The 12,944-nt window shown below is 35.1% G+C and overlaps 1 protein-coding gene across 2 annotated transcripts in view; it reads left to right on the top strand.

Annotated features, from left to right (window-relative positions):
* Window positions 1-12,944, top strand: part of ADAM9 (ADAM metallopeptidase domain 9) — a 149,984-nt gene that overhangs the window by 132,261 nt on the left and 4,779 nt on the right. The window contains exons 17-20 of one of the 2 annotated variants that reach the window (XM_042983416.1): window positions 768-848; window positions 1,142-1,247; window positions 8,915-9,056; window positions 10,792-10,879. In XM_042983416.1, coding sequence (XP_042839350.1) covers window positions 768-848; window positions 1,142-1,247; window positions 8,915-9,056; window positions 10,792-10,879 — 417 coding nt within the window. Of the gene's footprint in view, window positions 1-767; window positions 851-1,141; window positions 1,248-8,914; window positions 9,057-10,791; window positions 10,880-12,944 lie in introns of those variants that run through there. The other variant, XM_042983417.1, reaches the window with a different exon arrangement.

Here is a 12,944-nt window from a genome sequence, read left to right as displayed (position 1 = left end):
GTCTTATCAACAAAGTATACTTTTATTCTTGTTTTGGAAGAATTTTAAAAATTTAATTGTGTTTTAAACTTTGTGAAATACTGTTTTGATATCTTGTACTAATGACAGTTTATCTGAGGTATTATGGTAATAGATTTCCTATCATTGAGCCTTTTTTATAAGAGTGGTATCAACTCTATCTGGTTACTTTTGATTTGGAAAAGTCCATTTGTGAATATTTTACTTGGGCTTTTTGCATTTATATTTGTATGGAAGGATGGATTATAATTTTATTGTTGTTTTTGGCCTTTGTGTCATCCTTCTCTTTTCTGATTGTTAATTCTATGTTAATTTCACTTACTTTTTTACATTTTCAAATATATAATATGAAAGTTAGCGGGGCGCCTGGGTGGCGCAGTCGGTTGGGCGTCCGACTTCAGCCAGGTCACGATCTCACGGTCCGTGAGTTCGAGCCCCGCGTCAGGCTCTGGGCTGATGGCTCGGAGCCTGGAGCCTGTTTCCGATTCTGTGTCTCCCTCTCTCTCTGCCCCTCCCCCGTTCATGCTATGTCTCTCTCTGTCCCAAAAATAAATTAAAAAAAAAAAAAAAAAACGTTGAAAAAAAAAAAAAAAAAAAAAAAGAAAGTTAGCTATTCCTTGAAAGTTTAAAAAAAGTCACCGTGAAATAGTGTGTGCCTAGCTCTTCTTTTCTGGGCACTTGATTAATGTGTTCTTTTTTTCCTTATTCATTACTTCTTCTTCTTCTTCTTTTTTTTTTTTTTTGTCCAGATCTGTAGAAACTTCCAGTGTGTAAATGCTTCTGTTTTGAATTATGACTGTGATATTCAGAAAAAGTGTCATGGACATGGGGTAGGTAACACTCTCTTCTGGTTTGTTCATGAAACTAGTGCTGAATCATGAGACTTCTCAGTGAGGGTTAGGTGAGACTTCCCAAGATTTTTAGGTTTTTAGATATTGGGGAATTTAGATACCTGCAAAATTTTTCATTCTTAAAAAGAGTGAGTGCCTGTGGATTTGCATGAATTTCGTCCTTTTTCTTGGTTTCCATTCTTGAGTTTATGATGTAGATATTCACAATTAACCAATTCACAATATTCACAATTAACCAAAGTGGTTTTTTTTTTTTTTTAATTGTTTTGAAGGTATGTAATAGCAATAAGAATTGTCACTGTGATAATGGCTGGGCTCCCCCAAATTGTGAGACTAAAGGATATGGAGGAAGTGTGGACAGCGGACCTACATACAATGGCAAGTATATAGAAGAAAATTAGTGTGATTGTCCAGTAGCCCATGTCAGAAAGTGGGCATCCTTGTACCTTTCCCTTATTTCCCACATTGGTTATACATTAAATATGTTGATTCTGCCTCCTAAATTTCTCATGAATGTTTCCATTTTTTTTTTTAAATCCCTATTCATTACCTTCAATTTCTTGTCTGGACTTACAGGATAGCCTCTTAACGAGGCTCCCTCTTCCCCATCTTGCTTCCTGTAATCCATGTTTCATACTACTTTACAGAATTTTATTTTATTTTTCAGCTGTTTATTTTATAATTTATATTTATTTTTTAAAATTCAAGTATAATTAACATACAATGTTATATTAGTGTCAGCTGTACAATATAATGATTTAACAATTCTGTCCATCACTCAGTGTCTATCACGGTAAGTGTACTCTTTTTTCCCTTCCAATTTTTATTTAAATTCTAGGTAGTTAGCATAGAGTGTAATATTGGTTTTAGGAGTAGGATTTAGTGATTCATCACGTACATATAACACCCAGTGCTCATCATAACAAGTGCCCTCCTTTGGGGACCTGGGTGGCTTAGTCAGTTGACTGTCTGACTCTTGATTTAGGCCCAAATCATGATCCCAGGGTTGTGGGATCAAGCCCTGTGTTGGGCTCTGTGCTGAGTGTGGAACCTACTTGGGATTCTCTTCTGTCTCTCCCTCTGCCCCTCTCCCCCACTTGTGCCCTCTCTTTTTCTCTAAACACAAAAGAAAACAAAAACAAGTGCCCTCCTTAATACTCATCACCTATTTAACCCATTCCCCACCCACCTTAAAAGTCTCTTATGGTTTGTCTCTGTCTCTTTTTTTTCCTTCCCATAAGTTCATCTGTTTTGTTGGTTAAACTCCACAAATGAGTGGAATCATATGGTATTTGTCTTTCTCCATTTCGCTTAGCATAATACATTCTAGCTCCATCCACGTCATTGCAAATGGCAAGATTGTATTCTTTTTTTAATGTAATTTAATTAATTAATTTTTTTTTTGAGAGAGAGAGAGAGAGAGAGAGAGAGATCTAGATAGAGAGAGAGAGAGAGAGAGAGAGAGAGAGAAAATCCTAAGCAGGCTCCATGCTCAGTGTGGAGCCTCATGTGGGGCTCGATCCCACGCCCTGGGATCATGACCTGAGCCAAAATCAAGAGTTGGATGCTCAACCTACTGAGCCACCCAGGCACCCTGTCATACTTTTTGATAACTGAAATATTCCATTACATTACAGAATTTTAGTGTTTTTCGTCAAGAATTCAGTTTTGATTATGTCTGTGTCGTGCTTTAAATTCAGTGCTTCTTGGAGTGCCTGAGCGGCTCAGTCGGTTATGCATCCGACTCTTGGTTTCGGCTCAGGTTGAGTTTGAGCCTCACATGGGCTCTGTGCTGACAGTGCAGGGCCTGCTTGGGATTCTCTCTCCCTCTCTCTCTGACCCTCCCCTGCTTGTGTCTTTCTTTCTTTCAAAATAAATAAATAAACTTAAATAAATTCAGTGCTTCTACATTGCTATTAGAATGAGGTCCAGAAATCCTTAACCTGGCTTAAATGCTTTGCATGATTTGCCTCTAGCTTAACTTTCTTCCCTCCTTTCACTCTGCTTAAGACATGGTAAACTTCTTGTGGTGGCTGGGTGGCTCAGTTGGTTGAGGGTTGAGTGGTTGAGTGTCTGACTCTTAATTTTGGCTCAGGTCATGATTCCAGGGTTGTAGGATTGAGCCCTGCTTTGGGCTCCGTGCTGACAACTCAGAGCCTGCTTGAGATTTTCTTTCTTTCTCTCTCTCTCTCCAGCCCTCCCGATCCTCTCAAAATAAGTAAATATTTTAAAAAAAGTTCTCTCTTTCCTTTCCTTGCCCCTCTCCCCCAGTCTCGCATGTGTTCTCTCTCTCTCTAAAAGGAAAAAAAAAGACATTGTAACTTCTTTTGTTTCCTTTAACAGGCTACTCTTTTACCTCTGGTCTTCATACAGTATTATAGTCACATTGTAGAAACTTGGTTAATTGCTACTCATACTTCAGTTTATACCTTACTTTCTCTAGAAAGTTTCTCCTGACTGTGTAAATCTGAATAAATGTGCTCTCTTTATTTGTTCTCCTTTTATTGTAAGCACTATCACATTCTATAGTAATTAGTTACTAATTTTTTTTTCCCCTGATAGACTATGAATGAGCTCCTTGTTCACCAGTGTCTTCCTAGTGAGAATATATGCTTGCTTTCTCTTGGGTAATTACAAAGTAGAATGGTTGTTCATAGAGTGTGCTTATGTTTAGCATTTTAAGGAATTGCCAAACTGTTTCCCCAAGTGGTTGTACCACTTTATATTCTCCCCAGCTGCATGGGAGGGCTCTAATTTCTCCACGTCCTCTTCAACACTTGGTGTGGTCAGTCTTTTTAATTTTAGCCCTTCTAGCAGATGGCTAATTTTAGCCTTCTAGTGTAATAGAATTTCTCTGATTACTAATGATGAACATTTTTTTTGTTCACTTATTTGCCATCCACATATCTTCTTTGGTGAAGTGTCTGTTCAAATCTTTTTGTCCGGTTTTTAGTTAGGTTGTCTTCTTGAGTTCCTTATTCTGGATACAAGTCCTTTCTGACATATATCCTTTGTAAATATTTTCTCTTGGTCTGCTTACTTTGGGTTTCATTTGTGGTTCTTTTTCTAGTTTCTTAAGGTAAAAGATGAGGTAATTGATTTGAGACCTTTTTGCTTTGCTTTTTTTTTTTAGTGTTCATTTATTTTTGAGAGAGACATAGAGGCAGTGCTCCTGTGAGAGAGTGGGGGAGGGGCAGAGAGAGGGAGACAGAGGATCCGAAGAGGGCTTTGCACTGACAGCAGAGAGAGCCTGATGCGGGGCTCTAACTCACAAACCCTGAGGTCCTGACTTGAGCCAAAGTTGGACGCTTAACCAACTGAGCCACCCAGGCACCCCAAAACCTTTTTTCTTTTCTAATATAGGTGTTGTAGTGCTATCAGTTTTCCTCTAAGAACTGTTTTTTGGGTTTTTTTTGTATCCCACTAATTTTGATATGTTGTGCCTTTGTTTTAATTCATCTCAACCTAACTTCTAATGTATTTTTATTTTTTTTCTTTGACTCATGAGTTATTAAAAAATGCTTTGCTTTGAAGTATCTGAGGGATTTTTAGATACCTTAGTGTTATTGATTTTCCATTTATTACACCGTAGTCAGGAACATAGTTTATATGACTCAAATACTTGTATATTTTCCAAAACTTGTTTTATGTTCCAGATTGTGGTTTATCTTAATAATTAGTTTATATACACTTGAAAAGAATGTGCATCCTGCTATCATTGGTTAGAGTGTTTTATAAATAATTAGTTCATGTTAGTTGACAGATGTTTAAATTTTGTATCTCCTTACCGATTTCTGTATACCTGTTCTGTCAATTTTGAGAGAGGAATATTGAAATCTCTGGTATTGTTATAACTGTGAATCTGCTTGTTTGTCATGGAAGTTCTGTCAGTTTTTGTTCCATGTAATGTGAAGCTCTGTTCTGTTGACAAACTGATCCCTTTATCATTATGAAGTAGCTCTCCTTATACCTGTTAATATTCAGTGCTTTGCAATTAGAAATTAATATAGCTACTCCAGATTTCTTTTGATTAATCAGCATGGGAAATCCTTTCTCATTCTATTTTCAATCTACTTGTGTCTTTGTATTTAAAGTGGGTTTCTAGTAGGCAGGATATAGTTTGGTTTTGCTTTTTTTTGTCAGTCTGTCAATCTTTGCATTTCAATTGAGTTGTTTTGACCACTTACATTTATTATTTTTTTTAATTAAAAAGATTTTTTTAATGCTATTTATTTTTGAGAGAGAGAGAGAGAGAGAGAGACAGTGTGAGCGGGGGAGGGGCAGAGAGAGAGGGAAATACAGAATTTGAAGCAGGCTCCAGGCTCCGAGCAGCTTAGCACAGAGCCCTAACACGGGGCTCGAACCCACAGATCATGAGATCATGACCTGAGCTGAAGTTGGACGTTTAACCGAATGAGCCACCCTGGCGCCCCATTGACCACTTACATTTAATTTTATTATTGATGTTTGGGTTTAAATCTATCATATTGCTATTTTTCTATCACAGTCCTGCTTCATGTGATACTTTCCACTTCACTCTGTTGCTTCCCTTTCTCTCCTCCTGGCTTTCGTGCTATTGCCGTCATATTTTGTATATGTTATAAACCCTACCATACATTGTTATTATTTCTGCTTTAAACAGTTGGTTATCTCTTAAGGAGGTTTAAATGATAGAAAAGGTCTTTATATTTACCCACATAATTACCATTTCTGGTGGTCTTCATTTCTGAAAATTATATTTCCATCTGGTATCATTCAATTTTTGCTTGAAGGACTTCTTTTCACATTTCTTGTAATGCAGCTCTACCAGTGACAAATACTTTTAGCATTTGTGTATCTTAAAAAGTTTTTATTTTGCTTTCTTTCTTGAATAATAACTGGGTAAAGTTATTATTAACTTACATTTATTAACTTTATATTATGAAAGGGTGGCAGTTTTTCCCTCCCTCTTCTACTTCTTCAAAGATGTTTCTCCATTGTCTTTCGGCATTGCTTTTCCTGAGAAATTGGCCATCATCTTTTCTTTTTTGGTCTTTTGTTTTTTTAGGTGTCTTTTTCACTGTCTGGTTGCTTGTAAGATTTTCTCTTTATCTCTGGTTTTTAGTATTTGGTTATAATGTGCCTTGGTGTGTTTGGGATTTGTTGGAATTTTTGGATTTGTGCTTTTATAGTTTCCTTCAAATTTGGAAAGATTGTGGTCATTATTTCTTCAGATATTTTTTTCTGTCTTTCTTCTTCCCGTTCTTCAGGACTCCAGTTGCATGTATATTTGGCTACTTGGAGTTCTTTAACATTTCACTGTTTTGCCTTGATTTTTTTTTAAATTCCTTATTCTCTGTATTTAATTTCAAATAGTCTATTGTTATTCTTCAAATTCACTCTTATTCTCTGATGTTTTATCTGCCATTAATTCCATCCAGTGTGTTTTTATCATAGACATTGTGGTTTTTATTTCTATAAGTTCTAGTTTTTTTCATTAGTTTCATATCTCTACGTAGCGTGTTCAATCTTTAGCTTCTTGAACATATAGTTGTAATACAATTATAATAACTTACAGTGTTTTTGTCTACTAATTCTATCATCTGTATCATTTTCTTGATTTTTCTCCTCATTTTGAGTCATATGTTTCTTCTTTGCATGCCCAGTAATTTTTTTTTTTTTTTTTTTTTTTTTTTTTTTTTTTTTTAACTAGATGCCAGTAACTGTGAATTTTGCCTTGTTGGATACTAGGTATTTTGGGATTTCTATTGATGAACTTTGTTCTTGAGTGCTGATGTTACTTGGACATAGTTTGATCCTTCTGGGTCTTGCTTTTAAGCTCTATTAAGCAGGACTTGAACAGCAATTAGTCTAGGGCTAATTTTGTCCCATTACTGAGGCAAAAAGCCTTCTGTTTATTCCACTCAGTGCCACATTGATGATGAAGTTTTCTACTGTGAATGGTAGGAAGAGGCACTCTTCCTCATTCTATGTGACCTGTGTGGTTTGTTCCCACTGATCCTTTTAGAGGATTCTTTCTCTGGCTTCAGGTGTTTTCTTTACATGCATACATTGATCAGTACTCAACTAAATATTTGAGAGGGGCCCTTTGCAGATCTTTTAAGTTCTGTCTGTGTAGCTCTGCTGTCCAGTACTTTGCTCCATGAACTCTAGCTGCCTTGGCTTCCTCAGACAACCAGCTCCATCTCCTCAATTCAAGGAGACCACTGAGCTTCCCTCACTGTCATTATGATCTGTTAGCTTTCCCTGAGAGCAAAGCTCACCTTATTTGTTTTCTCTCAGGGATCACTTTTCTTTGTTACCTGATGTGCCCAATGTCTTGAAAACTGTTGCTTAATGTATTTTGCCTGGTTTTCTGGTTATTTTAGCTCACAGGATAAATCTGGTCCCTGTTATTCCATCTTGACTAGAAGTGGAAAGTTGGAACTATGGACTTCAGTGGCTCTTTATCATTCCATTGAGTGGGTGTGCTATAACTTGACTTAGCTGTTTTCTAGTTATTTGACATTAGGTTTCTAAGTTTTTGATATGCACTGATAACATACTAATACTTATGCATTTTTTCCAGTTGAAGGATAGATTGCCAGTAATGAGCTTATTAGGTTGAAGGTAGAATCCTTTTTATGGTTCTTGACCACAATTCCAAATGAATTTACGTTAATGTCACTGATAGTATGAAGGTATCAGTTTCAATATAACCTTGTCAGTGTTGGTTGCTTTAATTTAAATTCTGTCTACTCATTAGTAAGTATGAAATGAGACATCAAACTGACTTTAATTTTTTATATTCTTATTTTTAATTGGGTTGAATTCTATTTCATGTAGTTTCATACAAGCTTTAACAGAAAGTTTTGGTACTTTTATAAACTTAATATTTTATAGACAGCTTTATAGTTTACCACTGCTGTTTATATTTAGTATATTTTTTCTTTTCCTAATGAACATGGCATATATATCAAATTAATATGAATTAATGAATTTTTAAGATTTATAATAAGACTTACAACCTAGAAACCAGAAAAAATAATATTGATAAAATTAAATACCTAAAAACAATAAATGTATGCATAGAGAAAAGCATTGGATCCTAAGACAAATGATAAAATAGGAAAAATATTTCCAACTCATATCACAGACAAAGCTAGTTTCCTAATGTATAAAGAACCTTTAGAAACTGAGAAGAAAAAAAACAATAGTCCAATAGAAAAATAGATTGGACAGAAAAAGAAATACAGTATTTCCTTACACGTGAACAGTTGTTTTCCTCATAATATAAAAAAAATGTAAATTAAAATTATATAAGGTACAATTTTTCACCTAACAGGTTGGCAAAAATGCAGAAGGTTGACTCTATGGGTGATACAATGAGGAATTCTTATATATTGCTGGCTGGCATGCTAAATTGTAACCACCGCTGTGGCGGACAGTTTAACAGTGCCTTAAAAAATGATGAATGCCTTTACTCTCTGATACAGCAATTCTACTTCTGCAAAATTATTCTATACATATGGCTGTATCAATATGATATGATATATGTACAAGGTTATTTATTATAGCATTTTTTTTAGAATAGCAAAAGATAGGAAAAATAAAAGTATTGGTAGGGCACTGGCTAGATAAACTGTAGGACATCCTTGTAATGGAGTTTTGTATAGCTGTATAGAAAATGAGGTGGTCCTCTGTATGGTTTGGGAAGATGTACATAGAAGCAAAAAAAAAAAAAAATGGATGTGCTCCATAGTGTTTATGATATGCTACCTTTTGTGTAAGAAAGGGTTGGCAATAAAAGCATACTTTATTTTTGCTTATGTTTGCATGAAGGAATACTGTAAGAAACCAATGAAAGTGGTTATCTAATGGAAAGGCAAAGATGAAGTAGTTAGGGAAGAGGTATAAGCAAGACTTCTCAATGAATTGTTTCTGTCAGTTTGACTTTTGAACAATGTGAAAATTAATGTAAAACATTTATAATCACCTAGTATGTTTTAGTTAATATGTGTTAACTTCTAATTTAATGATCATTAATATAAAATTCTTTTCTCTAGAAAAGAGTACTGCATTGAGAGATGGACTTCTGGTATTCTTCTTTGTAATTGTTCCCCTTATTGTGTTTGCTGCTTTTGTCTTCATCAAAAGAGATCAACTATGGAAAAGCTACTTCAGAAAGAAGAGATCACAAACATATGAGTACTTAAATTTTTTTCTTTTAAATTCATAATAGAGAATTTAAAGTAATTATTAATGATGACAGTCATATCATAGAGGTTGGTTTAAAAATAGAGTTCTAAGGGTTCTTTCTATTTTTTTGACATAATTAGCAGAGGTTAAAGGATAGTGGTGATTCAGCCACCTCTTATAATGGTGAGGGGAAAGATTATAATGACCAGCCTGTATGCTACTGAAAATGGCCCTTAGGCTTCATTTGTTTGACATTGATTTCTGATAGTCGGGTAAGTATCATTTGGGGCTATAGCTTGTGACTTGAGCTTCTTAATTAGATGTTAAAATATGGGTGAAAGATAAAAAATGTAAATGTCAAAAATTTTTTTCCATGTATATTTCAAGTATCAGTTATCATAAAGGAAGAATATTTAATACTGAAAACATACTTTGTGAATTATAATTTTTTTTAAATGTTTATTTTTGAGAGAGAGAGAGAGAGAGAAAGAGAGAGCGAGCATAAGTGGGGTAGGGGCAGAGAGAGAGGGAGACATAGAATCTGAAGCAGGCTCCAGGCTCTGAGCTGTCGGTACAGAGCCCAATGTGGGGCTCGAACTCACAAACAGTGAGATCATGACGTGAACCAAAGTCGGTTGCTTAACCGACTGCATCACCATGCACTCCTATTTTGTGAATCATAAGTTTTTAAGAAATTAGTTTTGATGGAAGGAAGGGCTATTATAATTCAGACACCTGACATTTCTGGTCTATGTGTTGGACTCCTGCACGACTGTCTCTCAACTATCACTTCTAACATGTTGGCTTTCGAATAGAACATACTACATGTTCGAATATAACATATAGCATACTGGCCTTGTAATCAGATCTAAGATCTAGCTTGTCATATGCTAGAATTGTGAACTGGAATAATAAATAAAGCTCTCTGAACTTTGGTTTATTTCCTCTGAAATAGGGATAATATTACCTGTCTCTTAGGGTTGATATGAGGATTAAATGGGAGATTATTAACAAAATCCATAGTCCATTGTTAGCATAATGTAATTATTTAAAAATGAGTTTTTATTATAATAAAAATAGTTTATCATGATGATTTCTTATTTAATATATTTTGATAGAGTACTCTGATGTGAGTTTTAATTTTTAACGTATTCTAAAACAGATTTATCTCCTATTCTTTCTTTCTCTTACTTCCTGCCACACTCAAACTGACCAATCCATAGATAATTCTCCAGTCTGCATCTCTGAAATTTTAGTTCCATAATCATAGCTCTCTCCTATGCATCTCTGTTGAGCTGACTTGCTGTTACCTCAGCATGTCTAAAATTTAATTGGTATCTTTCCAACCAGCTTGTTTGCTCCTCTTGGACTTCCTAATTTTTAGAGTGACTACTTAACGTTTTGTGTATTCAGCCTAAGAATATGCATTTGCTTTTTGCTTTTAGGAACGCTTGAAGAGAAAAGTTTGGAAACACTGGCCTAGTTGGCCAAATTTTATAGTTTCTTAGAATTTTAGTTTATTTAATTGTAAAGTGGAATTAACAAAACTTTCCAGTGCTGTAAGGATTGAAAATACGTGAAAGCGGTTAAAAGTGCCATAAAAGTTTTAATTATCATCATGATCATCATTACCACCACTGCAGACATCATTATTCTATATTTGAAAAAATGCAATGTCATTTTCTACATATCATGTAGAAATGTTCCAATCTTACCTTGGCTGAAAAGTAATTGTCTCTTTCAGATCAGATGGCAAAAATCAAGCGAAAGCTTCTAGACAGCCAGCGAGTGTTCCTCGTCCTGTTTCTTCAGTGACTCCTCCCAGAGAAGCTGTAAGTTTCAGACAAACAAACAAAATTTATTATGGTATCACATTGCTAAAAATGAAAAAAAATTATTGTTACATGGATATAGAAATAAGCATTGATGATTTCTTTATAATTTAAGAGTGTGGTCTCTGGGTAGGGTCCCTGGCTCAGAGAAGTCGGGAGAAGATACGTAGACATTAGGAATGCTTTGTCCTGAAATCAAGATTGGGAAATGACATGGGATCTATACTGTCACTGTGTTTTTCTGTGTCTGCTATCTTTCTGTTTTTAATGCCTGGCTTCCCTAGGGCATGTGGCCAAAGACCTAGTGCTGAGCTTCTGCAATAGGCCTAATTGTCTCAGTAATGGAACAGTAAACACTGTTCCTCTGAGTGTTTTAGGGAATACTAGGATAATATCCTTTTTTTCATATGCATATATCCCTAAAAAATATATGATATTACTTCAAATGTTTTGAACTTCTGGATGTTAACACTTTACCAGATATATGATTTGCAGATATTTTCTTCCATTCTGTCTTCTCACTTTGTTGATAATATCCTTTGGTGCACAAAAGATTTTAATTTTTATGAAGTGCAATTTATCTTTTTTTCCCTTTATTGCTCGTGTTTTGATGTCATATCTAACAATCTATTGTCAAATCCAAGGTCATGAATATTTACTTGTATGTTTTAAGAGGCTTATGATATTTGTTCTTATTATTAGGTCTTTGATCCAGTTTGAGTAATTTTTGTATATGATATGAAGTAGGGTTCAATGTCATTCTTTTGCATGTAGAAATCTATTTGTCTTGGCCCTATTTGTTGAAGAGACTATTCTTTCTTCATTGAGTAGATTTAGCACCTTGTGGAAAAGCAGTTGGCCATAGATGTATAGGTTTCTTTCTATACTCTCAGTTCTATTCATTTGGACCGTATTTCCATCATTATGGCAATTCTACATGATTTAATTATTGTAGAGCTATAATGAGTTTTGAAATTGCAAATTGTGAGTCCAGCAACTTTTTTCTTCTTTTTCAAGATTTTTTGTTACTTAAGGCCCCTTTGATTCCATATGATTTGGGAATGTACTTTTCCATTTCTGCAAAAAAGGCAGAATTTTGATAGGTGTTGTGTTGGATCTGTAGATCACTTTGGGTTGTATTGACATATCTTGACAGTGTTGAGACTTTGAACCCATGAACACCAGTTGTCTTTGCATTTACTTAGGTCTACTTTAATTACTTTCAGCAGTGTTTTGTAATTTTCACTATACAAGTCTTCAACCTTCTTGGTTAAGTTTATTATTAGGTGTTTTATTCTTTTGGATGCTATTGTAAATGGAACTGCTTTCTTAATTTCCTTTTTGGATTTTTCATTGCTGATTTTGCATGTTCATGTTACTTCCTGTATCTCTGCTGAATTCATTTATTAGCTTTAGTAGCTTTCTTGTGGACCCTTTGGGATTTTCTGTTACATAGGATCATGTTATTTGTGAATAGAGGTAGTTTTACTTCTTTCTGACTTGGATGTCTTTTATTTCCATAATTTTCTTGTCCAGTTGCTCTGGCTAGATCTTCCAGTATTATGTTGAATAGCAGTGGTAAAAGCAAGCATCCTTATATTCCTGATCTTGGTGGGAAAGCTTTCAGTTTCCTTGGCATATTAAAAAAACCTTTTGTTTTTTTGATGTTTATTTATTTTTTGAGAGAGAGGGAGCAGGGTGGAGGCAGAGAGAGAGGAGGAGGCAGAATCTGAAACAGGCTCCAGGTTCTGAGCTATCAGCACAGAGTCCAATGTGGGGCTTGAACCCACGAACCACAAGATCATGACCTGAGCTGAAGTCGGATGCTTAACCAACTGAGCCACCCAGCCGCCCCCCCTTGGCATATTTAAATATTTCTCCATGTTCTTCCAGTGACATCTTTCATGTTGATTGTGAGAAGTACTTAAAGCAGTTCCTGATAGCTGTTTTTAAAGGTTTTCAGCTGTTGGTAGTCAGAGTCCTTATTTATGAAATTGGGAAAGATCATCTCTCTTCTCAAATCCATTTTTGAAATATGAATACAGCAATATCAGCTTTTTATTTT

This window comes from Panthera tigris, chromosome B1 (assembly GCF_018350195.1).
Source record: "Panthera tigris isolate Pti1 chromosome B1, P.tigris_Pti1_mat1.1, whole genome shotgun sequence".
Classification (NCBI taxonomy): Eukaryota; Metazoa; Chordata; class Mammalia; order Carnivora; family Felidae; genus Panthera; species Panthera tigris.
Note: the sequence above shows the minus strand (reverse complement) of the source record. Positions and strands in the feature narration are given on the sequence as shown.